Source organism: Oryzias latipes, chromosome 17 (genome assembly GCF_053564925.1).
Source record: "Oryzias latipes strain Hd-rR chromosome 17, Olatipes_Hd-rR_3.1".
Lineage (NCBI taxonomy): Eukaryota > Metazoa > Chordata > Actinopteri > Beloniformes > Adrianichthyidae > Oryzias > Oryzias latipes.
Window position 1 is genome coordinate 28,646,963 of NC_136253.1, and position 15,892 is coordinate 28,662,854.

The 15,892-nt window shown below is 40.9% G+C and overlaps 1 protein-coding gene across 4 annotated transcripts in view; it reads right to left on the bottom strand.

Annotated features, from left to right (window-relative positions):
- Positions 1–15,313: 15,313 nt before the first annotated feature.
- The window catches only part of fgf12a (fibroblast growth factor 12a), a 31,449-nt gene continuing 30,870 nt past the window's right edge, over positions 15,314–15,892 (bottom strand). For all 4 annotated transcript variants that reach the window (XM_078935124.1, XM_078935123.1, XM_078935121.1 and 1 more), the window contains one exon: positions 15,314–15,722. In XM_078935124.1, coding sequence (XP_078791250.1) covers positions 15,607–15,722 — 116 coding nt within the window. In that variant the 3' untranslated portion in view covers positions 15,314–15,606. The remainder of the gene's footprint in view (positions 15,723–15,892) is intronic.

Below are 15,892 nucleotides of genomic sequence, written 5' to 3' on the forward strand. Positions count from 1 at the left end.
TTTTCGAAACGACCTCCAATTTTGACGCGCCGCCATGGTCACAAACATCCATAAAAACTTAAAAGCTTTGCAATTTAACATCGGACATGTGTTTAGTTTACAAAACCAAAGTTTGGAGTCATTACTCTCAAATCTCTAGGAGGAGTTCGTTCTAGAGCGAGGCCTGCAAATGTCCAAAATGAAGCAAAAATGACATATTGTCATCAAAATATCAGACTTCCTGTGCGACTGACAGCTTGGTCCCAAGAGACTTTTTTGTAGGTTTCTATCCGATGAACATGCCCTGTTAAAATCAGGTTTGTACTATAAAGCATATGGAGGTGCTCGCGAAAACAAATTTTGCAGGTGGCGCTATCGAGCCATTTTTGTTTACCTATGCCGTTCTCCTATAAAATATGAAATTTTTCGCGACTCCTGATGTGTATACAAAATTTGGTGAGTTTTGGGGTATGTTAAAGGCCTCAAAAAGGCGACGGAAAAGTCGGAAGAATAATAATAATAATAATTAAAGCTACAAGTAGCATTTAGCGGGCCCGAGCACGTGCGACCGCATGGCACGAGCGACCGCCCCGTGAGCAACGCCCTGCTCGAGCCATTCTCGTCGTTTTTTCTTGTCCATTCTGGAGCTCCAAGCTATTGTTAACACGACAGCAGCCTGGGGGGGGGGGGGCTGTAATCTGTTGCCTTAAGGGACAAAGACTTTTGCATATAGCATGAAAAAAATTCAAGCAATGATGATAATTGCTATCACTGTCCCTAAGGATGAGAACAATAGAACTCATTCAATTTCCACTACAATGTCTAGATGAGTGTCAGCTATGTCTGATAACTTGGCCAATTAGCTGGACCGGGATCTTGCAAAGTGCAGGTGGTTAACGTCCAGTGTGATGAGTCTGTGGACGGCAACAGTACAGCATAGCTTTTGGTTTCCACAAGAGAAGAACTCCTGACACATCTGCCCTAACAGACAACTACAAGAGGAGTTGAAATGTATAACACGGTGAAGGAGTTTTTGTGCAGAAAAAGGTACAATTAGAAAAGCTGGTAGCAGTGACTGCAGATGGGACTCCTGCTATGATCAATAGACAAACAGGTTTCATCACTCACTGTAAAGCTGACCCAGACTTTCCAAAATGTCTGCATTACTGCTGCGTCATTCACCAGCAGGCCTTATGTGCAGAAGTGATTGGCTCTGGACATATATTGACTCTTATTCTGAAAATCGTAAACAACCTCAGCTGCAAAGCAAAACAGCACAGGATTTTTAAGGTGCTATTGGAGGAGATGTCTGTTGAATATGGTGAATATGAACATTGTGAATCTGAACTTGCATTCTTGACTGACATTACTGGAAAACTAAACCACTTGATCTGCGAGCTGCAAGACAATGGCAAAACTATTTTTTTTTGACCAGCCTGCCTGAGCCAGTGTTTTTCTTGTGGGGATCTTTTCTGCCAGGGCTTGTCAGCTTGGTCAGTGGATGTTGCTGCAGTTGTCTACCTTGCTGGGACAGCTGGAGTTAAACACAGCAGCTCACGGCTCTGAAGTGGACCCCGTTGCTGTCCCAGTCTGGATGGGCACTGTGGCGATGTTCCAATGGCCAGGCTGGCTCCTGGTATAAAGAGATTCCCAAATACCATTTCCTAACCGCAGAGCCAAGGATGTGTTTACATGTTTAGGTCAAAAATGTGATGGACAGCTTCATGTTGTCTAAACATGCCACCCTGTTATTAATCCAGTTGATATGGTTCTCCATCTGTGTCTAGGTGATAGAAAAGCATTTTTTTTATATTTAGAGCTCTAAGCAAACAAACAGTTGTCTATATAAAAGAGCTTTTACAATTGTGCACTTTTAGCAGGTCTCTGAGTTCATGTGACCAATGTATGGTGGATTTTCACAGACCTTGTTTAAAACTGAAGGTGAGAGAGACTTAGAGAAATGGCTTCATTGTTCTGGAGTTCTTTGTTTCATCCACAGAAGAGTAGAATTGGTGATTGATTTTGAAAAGCTGCTGAAAAAAGTATATTTTTCAAATTGCAATTTCTAACTTGGGTTTTACATTTTGTGTTCCATTTTTTGTGCTTTAATTGGGAAGCATTTGTTATTTGTTTGGTGTTTTTAAGGTTCTGCAAATATACACATCATTTTTTAGAGACATTTGTTATCAGTTGTGTTTGTTGATTTGTAGTTTAATTTCATTGGATGTATAGATGTCGTGTGGGGGGGAGGCTCGAGAGCAGGTAGGACCCAGGCGCAGAGACGGGAGGCAAACGGGTTCAGGGCAAGTGGGTTTATTTAACTAACAAAAAGCGCTGCAGAGCAGGATGACAAAACTAAAAACAAAAACTTACTGTGGCATGGCAAGGGACATGGACGCCAGACAAGAAGACGTGATCAACATGAGCAGAAGTTAATGGACCAGCACAGGAGGAAGGCAGAGACAAGACTTATATACAGACAGGGCAGACAAGACACAGGTGAACACGATTAGGGCAGATGGGGACCAAAGGAAGTAAAACTCAAGAAACATGACAAGACAGGAAACCTTTCAAAATAAAACAGGAAACAGAACCAAACAAGGCAGAACAAGAACTAAAGCGAAAAAAAAGACAACAAACTGAAACCATGACAATAGAAAGGAAAAGAAGTTCAAACATTGATTATAAAAAAGGATATAAGAGATAAAAAAAAAAGAAAAAGGAAAAGAAAAAAGATAAAATATTGATTTAATTGCATTTTGAATGAATAAAAAACAATGATTAATAGAATCAGAATCAGAATCAGGAATCAGAAAAAGTTTTATTGCCAGGTTCAGTAGAGCGCACTTTACAAAACGAGGAATTTGACTTGGTGTATAGTGCAATTAAGAATAAGTTAAAAATTAAGTTAACAACAACAACACACTATATACAGTAGAGTAAGGTGAATTAAAGTGGGAGCACAGATGGGCTGGGATGGTGGGGCCTGTAAGTGGCACCGACAGTCCTTTGGTGGGCCGGGGGGGAGGGGGGGTCACCTGGGGGAGTTGGGGTTCTGTTCAGTAGGCTGACTGCAGTGGGGAAGAAGCTGTTCTTGTGGCGCGAGGTCCTGGTCCTGATGGACCGGAGCCTCTTGCCAGAAGGGAGGGGCCGAAAGAGATTATGTCCTGGATGAGAGGGGTTGGCTACAATCCTGGCTGCCCGCCTCCAGGTCCTGGAGATGTGCAGCTCCTGGAGAGACGGGAGGTGGCAGCCGATCACCTTCTCTGCTGAGTGGATGACGCGTTGTAGCTTGGCCTTGTCTCTGGCCGTGGCCGCAGCGAACCAGACTGTGATGGAGGACGTGAGGGTGGATTCGATGATGGCGGTGTAAAAGTCTACCAGCATCTTTTCAGGGAGGTGAAACTTCTTCAGCTGCCTCAGGAAGTACATCCTCTGCTGGACCTTCTTAGTGATGGAGCTGATGTTCTGCTCCCACTTGAGGTCCTGGCTGATGATGGTTCCCAGGAAGCAGAAGGACTCCACAGAGGTCACCGGGGAGTCACAGAGGATGACAGGGGGGAGGGGGGCTGGGGCCTTCCTGAAGTCCACTGTCATCTCCACTGTCTTCAGAGCATTAAGCTCCAGGTTGTTAGCGCTGCACTATGACACCAGCCTGGCTATTTCACTCCTGTAGGCCGACTCATCTCCGTCAGAGATGAGGCCGATGAGTGTGGTGTCGTCAGCAAACTTCAGGAGTTTGACAGACAGGTGACCAGCTGTGCAGCTGTTTGTGTACAGGGAGAGTAACAGGGGTGAAAGGACACAGCCCTGGGGGGATCCGGTGCTTGTGGTCCGAGTATCTGAGACGAGCTTCCCCAGCCTCACATACTGCTGTCTGTCCGTCAGGAAGTCTGTGATCCACCTGCAGGTGGAGTCAGGCACATTCATCTTGGAGAGTTTTTAATACTAAAGATGTATGAAAGACATACCGAAAAAATATGTCTTTCAGTGTTTAACTGGCTGTCTTTGGATTATGCATGCCTGAGTAATGGCCATTCTTACTTCTCATCTCTCTGTTCACTGCTTGCTAATTTACATAGCAGGGGTCCCAGCAGGAGGGGGCGGGGTTGTAACACGACTCCTTCAGCAGAGCCAGGCTGAGAGAGGCTTTGACATGTAAGATGTTAGATGTTAGAATGCCAGATGTTAGAATGACCAGTTCATTTTATATCTATGAAAATATTCAGGGAGCTATGGGACATGTTCAGCTATAGGTGTGTGAAAATTGGTGTCGATTGTTGAAACATAAGTTACCATAAAAAAATGTTTGTTTGGAGTCTAGACAGATTTAACACAGGTTTTTGGATGAAAAAGGATTTTTTATAAATCATCTGTTACACTTTTAAGTCTGAAAAAAATATGGAAGGCAGCAAACACAGATCCCTACCGTTTTTAATTTTTTTGTGCTGATATTTGAAAGATAAGTTATGCAAAAAAATAGGTGTTTGCAGTTTTGCCTAAAAAGACGTTTTCGGACCTTTTTGGATCAAATGTTGTCTAAAAGTTCACCTGTAACTTCAATCATTCTGAATTTTTTTAGGAAAACTAAACCACTTCAACTGTGATCTGCAAGGCAATGGTAAAACTATATTTTTTATGGAACAGCCTGCAGGGTTTCTTGTGGGGATCTTTTCTGCCAGGGCTTGCCGGCTTGGTCGGTGGTTGTTGCTGTTACCAATCCAGTTGATATGGTTCTCCATCTGTGTCTAAGTGATATAATCAGAATCAGAATCGTTTATTGTCATTGTACATGGGGATACAATGAAATTGCAGCAGCCTTGGAGTGAAGGAGTTACATAAAATAAAAATAAAAATAGAATAGAAAAAGAAATACTGTATTTACAACTCTTAACAAAAAATGAACAATATGGACAGAAACTGTTAAATATTAAATATTTGTGAATAAAATAGAAAGGAATTACATGAGTTGCTGTGAGCACAGCTTAATAAATATCAAGTTATTGCACAGTGACCCGGTTAGACAGTCAGGATATTGCACGCATTGTAGTAAAATTAGAGTGAGGTGTGGTTGGTGGACGTATGTGCATTCCATATGATAATTGCCTATGGAAAAAAGCTGTTTCTTAGTCTGTTTGTCCTGGTTCTGATGGACCTGTACCTCCTTCCAGAGGGCAGCAGTTCAAACAGAGGGAAAGCAGAATGGGTGGAGTTAGTGGTGATGCTAGTCACTCTGCTGAGGCAGCGAGACTGGTAAATGTCCTTCAGTGAGGGGAGGGGGCAGCCGATGATCCTCTGCGCTGTCTTTACCACTCTCTGGAGACTCTGCCGTTCTGCTTCAGTGCAGTGGGAAAACCACACTGTGATGCCATAGGACAGAATGCTCTCAATGGTTGAGCGGTAGAACGTTACCAGCAGCTCCTGGCTGACGTCGTTCCTCCTAAGTTTTCTCAGGAAGTGCAGGCGTTGCTGGGCCTTCCTGATGACAGTCACGGTGTTGTTAGACCATGTGAGGTCAGCAGAGATGGTGGTGCCCAGGAGGGTGAAGCTGTGGACCCTCTCCACACAGTTTCCATCGATGTAGAGTGGGGGTGGATCTGTTCTGTTTTTTCTGAAGTCCAGGATGATCTCCTTGGTCTTGGTGGTGTTCAGGATGAGGTTATTAGCCTGACACCACCTTGAGAGTTTCAGGACTTCGTCTCTGTAGGCCGTCTCGTCGTCCCCAGAGATCAGCCCCACCACAGTAGTGTCGTCTGCAAACTTCACCACGGTGTTGCTGGTGTGGGCTGGTCTGCAGTCTGCTGTGTACAGTGTATACAGCAGAGGACTCAGCACACATCCCTGTGTGGAGCCTGTGCTCAGCGTCCGGGTGGAGGAGAGGTGGGGGTCAAGTTTGACTGTCTGTGGTCTGTTTGTCAGGAAGTCCTTGATCCACGAGCAGGTGAGTGGGTGGAGTCCTAGTTCAGACAGTTTGTTGACCAGAATGTCAGGAATGATTGTGTTAAAGGCTGAGCTATAGTCCACAAAGAGCATCCTGGCGTAGGTGTCTCTGTGTTCCAGGTGGCTCAGCGCAGTGTGGAGGGTGATGGAAATGGCATCATCCGTTGATCTGTTTGCTTTGTAAGCAAACTGGTGGGGGACGAAGATTGGAGGGAGGGAGTCTTTGATGTGTCCCAGGAGCAGCCGCTCCAGACACTTTGTGATGACAGCAGTGAGTGCAACTGGGCGGAAGTCCGTGAGGAAGGCTGTGGATGAGGACTTTTTGGGTATCGGGATGATAGTGGATGACTTCAGGCAAGCAGGGATGAAAGCCTGAGCTAGTGACAGGTTGAAGATTTTTGTGAAGACCTGGGAGAGTTGATCGGCGCAGGCCCGCAGAACCTTTCCGGGAACTCCATCAGGTCCCGCCGCTTTCCTGGGGTTTACCCTGCTGAACATCCGTGCCATCCGTGCCACGTCCATAAAGGCATTGTTTTTATATTTAGAGCTCTAAGCAACCAAACAGTTGTCTATATAAAAGAGCTTTTACAATTGTGCACTTTTAGCAGGCTGAAAAAATTATCTTTTTAAAATTGCCATTTCAAATTTGGGTTTTAAATTTTGTGTTCCATTTTTCTGTGCTTGTATTGGAAGGATTTGTTATTATTTTGTTTAAAAGTGCTACATATTGTATATACACATAATTTATTTAGAGAAATTTGCTATAGGTTGTGTTTTTTGGTTTTGTAGTTTAATTTCATTGGATTTATATTAAGGAAAAGAAGTTGCAGCATTGATTAAAAGAGGATAAAAGAGACATTTACTGTCTAAGTCTTATGTTACATCTGTAGAACTGTACTGAGAGTTGGGTTTTGTTTTGGAGCACATTCATATGTTTTGTTTGTAAAAAAAAAAAGATAAAATATTAAGTTAATTGCATTTTACATGACTAGAAAAGCAATGATTATTCATAAAAATCTATGAAAGACATACAAAACAAATGAAAAAGCAGTCTGCCCTCCCTCTTGTGTCTAAACTCTTGTCACCTCACTTCTGGGTTAGTTAGCATATAAACAGGCAGCTGGTGTGTGTGTGGGGGGGGGGGGGGGTGAAATTTGACTCCAGCAACAGGGCGGATTGAGGAGCAGGCTGCAGCATGAGGAAAAGACTGAAACATGTAAGAGGAAATGACATCCTACAGTTGACCAGTTCATTTTATATCTGTAAAGAATATTCAAGAAGCATTTAGACATGTTCAGCTATATGCGTGTGAAACTTGGTGTGGATATTTGAAGCATAAGTAATTTTAAAACACACTTGTTTGGAGTCCAGACGGAAAAAGCACAGGTTTTGGGATGAATCAGGATTTTTTTAAAATCATCTGTTTCACCTGGACTTCTGAAAAAAATATGGAAGGCAGCAAACACAGATCCCTACATTTAAAAAAATAAATGGTGTTGATATATGATGATTAAGTTATGAAAAAAAATAGGTGTTTGTAGTTTTGCCTAAAAAGACGTTTTCGGACCTTTTTGGATGTAATGCTCTCTAAGATGTCACCTGTAACTTCAATCATTCTGAATTTTTTTAGGAAGCAGTAGCACATAAATGCCTATGAAAGTTGAATTCTTGGTGCTGATAACCTAAACAGAATTTATGCTAAAAATCTTTGTTCAGTCCAAAATTTCATTAAAAAAATCAAGTGATGAAGTTTCTCGTAGACCCTATAGTGTTACATATCAAAGCTGGAGGTTATTAAAGGCATCTAATTCTGAAATCTCAGCTTCCTGAGACAAACGGCTGATTTATAATAAATTTCTATTATTTGGGTGCACATAATCGACCACTTCCTGTTACGCAGGCACCGTCAGGTGTACACCCATGAAACTTTACATGATGAGAGAAGACCCTTCTGAGTATCTCCAGTTTTAATTTCATGCACATCGGACAAAGCAAAGAGAAAATACAGGGCAGAATGTGCCCAATGCAATAACTAGGTGGCGCTATAGAGCTCGTCCAAGATTGTCATATCCATGGGTTCAGAATAGAAGCTTCATCATATCCATTGAATTTCAGTGAGATTGGACAAGGAATGTGCACGTGAGAGCAACTTTTGTGTGCATAGCGAGATGCCCAACTTTGCCGCTCTGTCACGACCACACCCCCGCATTGAAAGTTATGGTTTTTTGTCAGAGTAAACTTCAATGGCTTTTCAACAGGTGGACGTCATTTTCAGGTGTGTCGGCTCATCCTACTCAGAGCAGTGATGCTCCAAGTAAAACATGTCATTTCATCTTGCCAGCAGGTGGCGCTACACTTTTTCCAGATTTTTTCACTGCAGATGTGTTCAGAGTCAGACTACAATCATGCATATCAATTTTGGATCAGATTGGAATATGCATGGCTGAGTTATGGCCATTTTTCTTTTCATGGCGTGTTTTCGAAACGACCTCCAATTTTGACGCGCCGCCATGGTCACAAACATCCATAAAAACTTAAAAGCTTTGCAATTTAACATCGGACATGTGTCTAGTTTACAAAACCAAAGTTTGGAGTCATTACTCTCAAATCTCTAGGAGGAGTTCGTTCTAGAGCGAGGCCTGCAAATGACCAAAATACAGCAAAAATGACATATTGTCATCAAAATATCAGACTTCCTGTGCGACTGACAGCTTGGTCCCAAGAGACTTTTTTGTAGGTTTCTATCCGACGAACATGCCCTGTTAAAATCAGGTTTGTACTATAAAGCATATGGAGGTGCTCGCGAAAACAAATTTTGCAGGTGGCGCTATCGAGCCATTTTTGTTTACCTATGCCGTTCTCCTATAAAATATGAAATTTTTCGCGACTCCTGATGTGTATACAAAATTTGGTGAGTTTTGGGGTATGTTAAAGGCCTCAAAAAGGCGACGGAAAAGTCGGAAGAATAATAATAATAATAAACCTAACAGATACAATAGGGTCCTTGCACTCCGTGCTCGGGCCCTAATAATAATAATAATAAACCTAACAGATACAATAGGGTCCTTGCACTCCGTGCTCGGGCCCTAATAATAAACCTAACAGATACAATAGGGTCCTTGCACTCCGTGCTCGGGCCCTAATAATAAACCTAACAGATACAATAGGGTCCTTGCACTCCGTGCTCGGGCCCTAATAATAATAAACCTAACAGATACAATAGGGTCCTTGCACTCCGTGCTCGGGCCCTAATAAACATTCGAATTACAATAGGGTCCTTGCACTCCGTGCTCGGGCCCTAATAATAATAAACATTCGAATTACAATAGGGTCCTTGCACTCCGTGCTCGGGCCCTAATAAATCATGCATGCTTTGAAATGAAAGGAAGATTGAAGAAGTGTAGCAAATTGAATAGAAGGTGTTGAGGGAGAAAAGCTTAAAAAAGAGGAGGAAGGGAAGGAATGAGAGGCATAAAGAGATTGAGCAAGAAGATGAGAGGAAATTATTAAACTAACACTGTCAGGGCATAACCGCTGTCAAAGCCATGGCTAAGCATCTCTTCTGCCCCTGGGCTACTTCGACTCAACAGGACATCTCTGCTCTGTTCTAGGAACCACGGTTAATCCATTAACATGGAGATGCTGCAAGGTTTATTTATTACTAGTCCTTGAGCGCAAGACACATGTGTGGGCAGGCAGTGATGAGTGGGTTTGTGCTATGAGAGTGTGGAAACCCGAATAATGCAGGATTTATTATCAGTTACATATTCTGTTTTTATCATCACATTACTGAGATGTAGCAGCAAAGACAAAGACCAGGAATTTGATCTTCAGGTCCGAGCTGATTTGCTAACTTCTTCTGGTCACTTTAAGTGATTTTTTTCTAAAGCGCTAACCACTGCACTCAGTTACACAAGTGACCACATACTGGTCACAAGTTACCAGTCAAAAAAACAACTTTGCATGTTTTGTTAACAAACTACCCTGATAACTTGGTCATCTCCGGATTTTTATCTCAACAGAAAGATGCATTGAGCTTTCTTCCTTCCTCAGCACAGACATCCATCCTTCCATGCATCAGTCCTGTGGAGAGTCCAGGGGGGGTTCTGGCGTCTGGCGAGCTACGTCAGAGCAAAGACTGGGTCACCCAGGACAGTCCATCACAGAGCCACAGACAGAATCCAAAACTTTGTGACGACAAACTAATCATCCATGTTGTTTACTGCATCCAGGCCAATGGTGCAGCCTGACTGAGAAAATATTTTAGAATGTTAAGGCTTCCTGCAGCATCAAAATACTTGGGCATTATTATCATTGCCATTAAAAAAAAGCCTGTAACCCTTGTGTTATCTTAGATGACCCCACCCCTGCATTGACGTGGTATTCCTACCAGGACAAAGGTGGAAAGATTTCATGTAATCCATGGATACCAGTGAAGATCACAAATCATTGAAGAAAAAAGGTTCAGAGCACTGTCTAGTGGGTCTAGATGACCCAACTCCCAATGTTAAAGTGCTTAGGATAGCACAAGGGTTAAACCCTTTTTTAAACCTAAGCTTTTTTACCCATCATGAGATGTTATTATTATTTAACTGTCTTTTTTTTAATATTTGTATTTATGTGCTTCTGTCTCAGAGTTTCATACTCTGGAAGGGGTGAGGGATCAGGGTGAGCAGTTTTTTTATTTAACCTTTGAACTTTTTAACTTCTATGATGTTTAAATCCTAAATTAAAGCAGCTTGTTTCAATTGAGGTTTTTGACCATAAACCTTTGGACCTGCCATTCATAAACAATCTCTAGCCCACCATAAAATTAGTTTATATGCTGATGATGTTTTATTGTTTCTACAAAATCCTCAATCATCATTACAAGAAGTTATACAATTATTTAATCAATTCTCACAATTGCAGATTACTCTGTTAACTGGAACAAATCAGCTGTCCTTCCGCTGAACAAAACTAAATGGGGAAATACAGCCCATCCTTCAGCTGTTCCAGTATGCATAAATCACATCACCAATTTAGGTATTAAAATTTCTTCAGGGACCTCAGAGCTGGTTTGCCTCAACCTTACTGTTGGAATAATGTATATAAGTTATCTCATATTTGCTTTTTTATGCATCACCTAGCTATATAGGTGATATAATCATGTTTGCAGAAGTGTCTGTGTCCAACTCTATTTCACAGGAAGGTAGAGGAGACACCCTTGGGAGAAAACTATTATCTTTGCGTCTGTCCAATATCTTTATGAATCGAAGGACGCTCTGTGTTAGTTTATCCGTGTGAAAAGGCTGTGCAGGTCCGAAGATGATGTGAGAAGGCGGCAAATGATAGACATGTCGTAATTAATGTTTTTTAATCGTGCTGCAGCTGTGCCTTCTTGTTCCCCCTCCTTAGAGCTCAGCGCATATGTACATTAGGGAAACCCGACAAACTTAATAAAAAGGGAGGCGACAGGAATATGCGCCAGAGTGGAGAGAGATTGTTAACTGGGTAAAATCTCTGTTGCTTTCCTCGTATAGGTACCTTGGTCTGTTTGTCTTTCTTTCCTTTTTGAATTGTTATGATGTTCCAGGTTGTTTTAACCCAACACTTACCCCTCTTCATCAATCTTCATGAACTGGAAATCAAAGAACACCATAAACCTGTCTATATAAAAATCTGTTTCTTGAACACATTTCTTTAGCCAGTTTCTTACCTTCTCCCCCCGACATGACCAAACCACTATGTATGGTCAGCTTTCATTGAGTTCCTAAAGGAACATTAAGTTTCATCTGAGAATCAAATATGTGACTATCTTGGCCTCAATGGGGTGTTGTGCTGTTAAAGTAATTTTTTTAATTTTTAAGAATTCCAAAAAACAGCCACAGATTGATGACTGTCTCAAAACTTTTAGCGCTCACTTCAAAGCAAACACAAGAGTCCTTGTATGGGCTTCAATTCTCGTAAAAACTTGACTTTAAATTGATAATGCTAACATCAAAATTATTTGATTATATAATTTATATTTTTTTGTTTCCATAGCCTCTTAAGACCTGGCATCCATATGTGAGGATGTCACATTATGTGTTATAATCCTACAGAAGATAATTCACCTTAACTGGGACCCTGTAACCACATGTGTAGAGGGTTAGCTCAAAAATTAGCTCGGGACCTAAAAGGTTGATTAAAAGTTTTGTTGCTTTTTCATTGATATGTATGTATTTAGTTGCCTTTGTAAAGCTCAAAGTGTGAGAGGTGCAATGTAAATTGAGCTGCTTTGCTCAAGATGTTATTCTCACTACAACTGGGTAAAATACTGCCAACAATATCAAAGGAGCATCAATGAATCATAATTGATCACAAGCCAATTATTTTTAATGAGCAAAAGGGAATGTCCTACTTGTGAGTTCCCACTTACTTAACAGTAGATTCAGGAAAAGGAGGCAAGTGAAATCCCAGAGGCTCAAACACAGCTGGAAATAAATACCTTTATCTTTCTTTGTGCCACATTCTTGCGTATTTTAAAGTACCCAAATTTTAAAAAATTTTTAAAAAAAAGCATTAATCCCTCAGTTATTAATTCAAAAACTGTTTACTTAACACTCTAAAAAAATCAAGGTAACTGATAACGATTATCTCTTCACATACAATCAATCAAACGAGCACAACTGAAAAATTCATAAATAAAATAGCAATGAAATCTGTACCCATTACATATTTATGACAAAATCTTAAAATTTGTAGTCAACATGCATCCTGACCATTTGACAAGATACTTTTTTGGGGGTTCTTTGCCCTTTTTTTATTTGACTGAAAAATGGACATATGTGAATGTTTGTAAACTGAGCAAAGTCACAGTAGTGACTTTGCTTCCAGCTTTGGTTCATTTTTGTCTGTTTTGTTTTGTACTTACATACTGTCTCCCAACTGGCAGCCCTGCTGTTTTTTTTTTCTGCTATTTACTGTTTCACAGGAAACCACCTAAAATAGAAGGGAACAAGTTAACCCCCTTCAAACACAGCTGTTAGGTGTTGCAGCCACCATAAAACACAGAACACGAGGCGCATCCTAAAAGTCAGAGGAGCCTTCATCCCAACATTCCGTTCCTCCCCCTCATTCTCCTAGTAGGGCCTGTTTCCATGACAACATGAGAATTAAGGGCAAACGAGCACCATCCTAAAATGACATTTCGGATTTGGGCGCCAGCAGGAAAATAAATCGCTGTTGGTGAATGATGGATGGAACAGATTGGATTTTTTTTTTTTACACGGAAAAGTACAAACACACCACGACCGCTGCTCGGAATGCTTTTCTGATTCTTGAAATTCGTCTGGCTCAGCCACACACTGAATCAATCACTGCAAAGTAGAAGGTTTTTGATAATATACTCTTTATTCTTAAACAATTTCTAACTTTATTTAGAATTGTATTGTTTATCAATGCATATTTCTTTTTGTCATCTCACAATTTGTTATGCATATATGAGTGTGTTCCAATGCCGTGAAATCATCTTCAAACATAAAAATATTCTATTTAATATCTCATACAACCAAAATTCTTTGCTGACTCTTATCATACATCAAGTAACCCATAGAAAGTGCTTTGCTTTTTCTTTTTACACATCAGCTATTTTACCACCTCTGTTCCTCTATTACCATTCCACATCCTTTAGCTGACAATTACACTTTCAGTTTCATGCATTTTTATATCTTTTGCACCAATATAAATCTCTGTAAAAAGATACTTATTTGCTGGTCTTTCCATTTGACTATCGATTTCACCTCCTAAATTCCATTTTTCACTGCAATACTGTAGGTAATGTGGAAATGGAACTAATCTACCATTAGCTCTTGAACTTGCATTAGCATAGGACCCAGACTGTAGATGGAAGGTCGTCCCATGATGAAAAGTCACTCCTGTTTGCCTGTGTGCTATTGCATACTTATCACCAACCAAGTCAAAGGTTTTCAGCCAGATATACATTGGAAGAGACATGTAGACTCTCACTAAAACAATGATCAAAACATTGCATATAAAAGTTTTGGACTAATTTTCCACAAGTTCAAAGAAAAATCAACTTTTACAGTCATGCGATGGTCATGCATGGTTGTATTTTCCAGCCTTTCTGTGGGCCACATCAATCTCGAACCTTAGACATCATTATGTGCAAAAAGTGCTGGAAATTAGATTGCCATCCTTTATGTCTGGCTCCATTTACTGAATTATCTGGAGGACTTCCTGAGTTAGACAATCTAAGCTGGGATTTAGAATGAGCTCAGCAGACTATTAGAGGTGTACCGGTCAATTAAGCAGCCCAGTCAGGATGTTGATTTATTGAAGAGAAGCTCCATACCACAATGGACCAAAGGGATGACTTTTAAGGGTCACAAAGGCAGGGAAAAACGAATGTGTTAGCAGGTCAGAAAATGCTAACCTAATATTTCCTTTAAACCCATCCCATTGTCATGGGAGAGTTGTAATGAGCAAGCTGAAAATGTCAATATGTTAAGTCAAAATTCTAATAAACAGTCAGGCACCCTGTCCACCAGAGTCTCTAATGATTAGCAACAAAAAAGTGACTTAAATGGCAGAGCCTAAAAATTACAACTCTTTTCTCCCAAGCCAAGGAAACGTTTAACACTTTTTCATCCTTAGCAAAGCAGCAAAAGCCTTTATTTAATGGACTTCTCCACATTTATCCACATGGGGTATGATTGTGATAGATACTTTTATTAGGTGTTTAAAAGGAGGAGTTTTTCTATAAGGTGCAAATGCAAAAATGGCCTGGCTCATATTACTAATTGTAATGTTTCCAACTGAACTATTATATTTTACTGAGTTTGAAACATGTTTCCTTTTATAATCCAAAAATATTTGCAAAGTTAAGATCAATGTGATTCTGCCATTTTACTTACCATAACTTCCTTAGTATGTTTTAACTGAAAAGCACACCATGTGCTGGCATGTAACAAAATCGGTTCCACTTAGAAGGACACTGGTTGGTTCCAGCACGCCAAAGCATGTCAAGAAGGACATTTCCTATGAGTCATAGTTGTTCAATTTAACAGTACACACCTGAGTAAAGTACATCCCACCTGAAACACTCTTAGTGAAGGGAAAACTACATGAGCTTGTAAAAGAAAAGGCCCTCACAAAACAAGATTGTGCTGGTTTAACGTAAAAGTAACCAGGATGAAAGGTCAACTATGGATTTGTGTCAGAACTATCACCAACTAAATGAACCACAAAAATCATGTGAGTTCATATAGGAAAAGTCTCAATGTATGAAAATCTTAAATGTTTTAAAGCTTGTTTCTCACAGCATAAATTGGAAATGACAAATTTTTGCGTGAAGGGAGACTATCGTTACATTATCACAGCTTTTCTGATTTTTTTGTTGTTGTTTTTGACATTTGTTTTTTCTCTTTTTTTTTTGCATAAAATCTTGGTCAACTTCTGAATGATATTTGAATGTCCCCTCTGGTTTATATGAATTCATCTAAAAGGTTTTCACAGGCAAGAGTTCAGGTTTTTTTTTTTCTGTTTCTGTCACACAGCAGCAGCTCCTTGCTGTCGCTGCAACACCATCACTGGTAAGAATATAGTGGCGCATGTTGTTGAGGTGGTAAATATTCCAAAGGCCCCTTCTCTTAGGTCAGGATGTAGCCACGCCCCCTCTACTGCTGGAAGCCCCTCTTCTTGGTGCTATGTGGAGTCCTGATTGACAGCTTTCCCTCCGTTCATGGTGGGAGTCCCTGAGCTCTTTCTGGATCGGTGCTTGTCCTCTATCTCATGCAGGGATGGCTCCCTGTACATACAGACTGTGGCAGAGAGGTGCAAGAAGAAGGAAGGAGGTCAGAAGGAAGGGCAAAGATAGGTTGTGTTCAGAAATGGGGACATTGGGGAGCAGATTGAGAAGGTGGGTGTGCAGACACAGACAAGGTCAGGTGTGAGGCTGGGACAATTATACCAGGCTGACAGGGGAGATAAG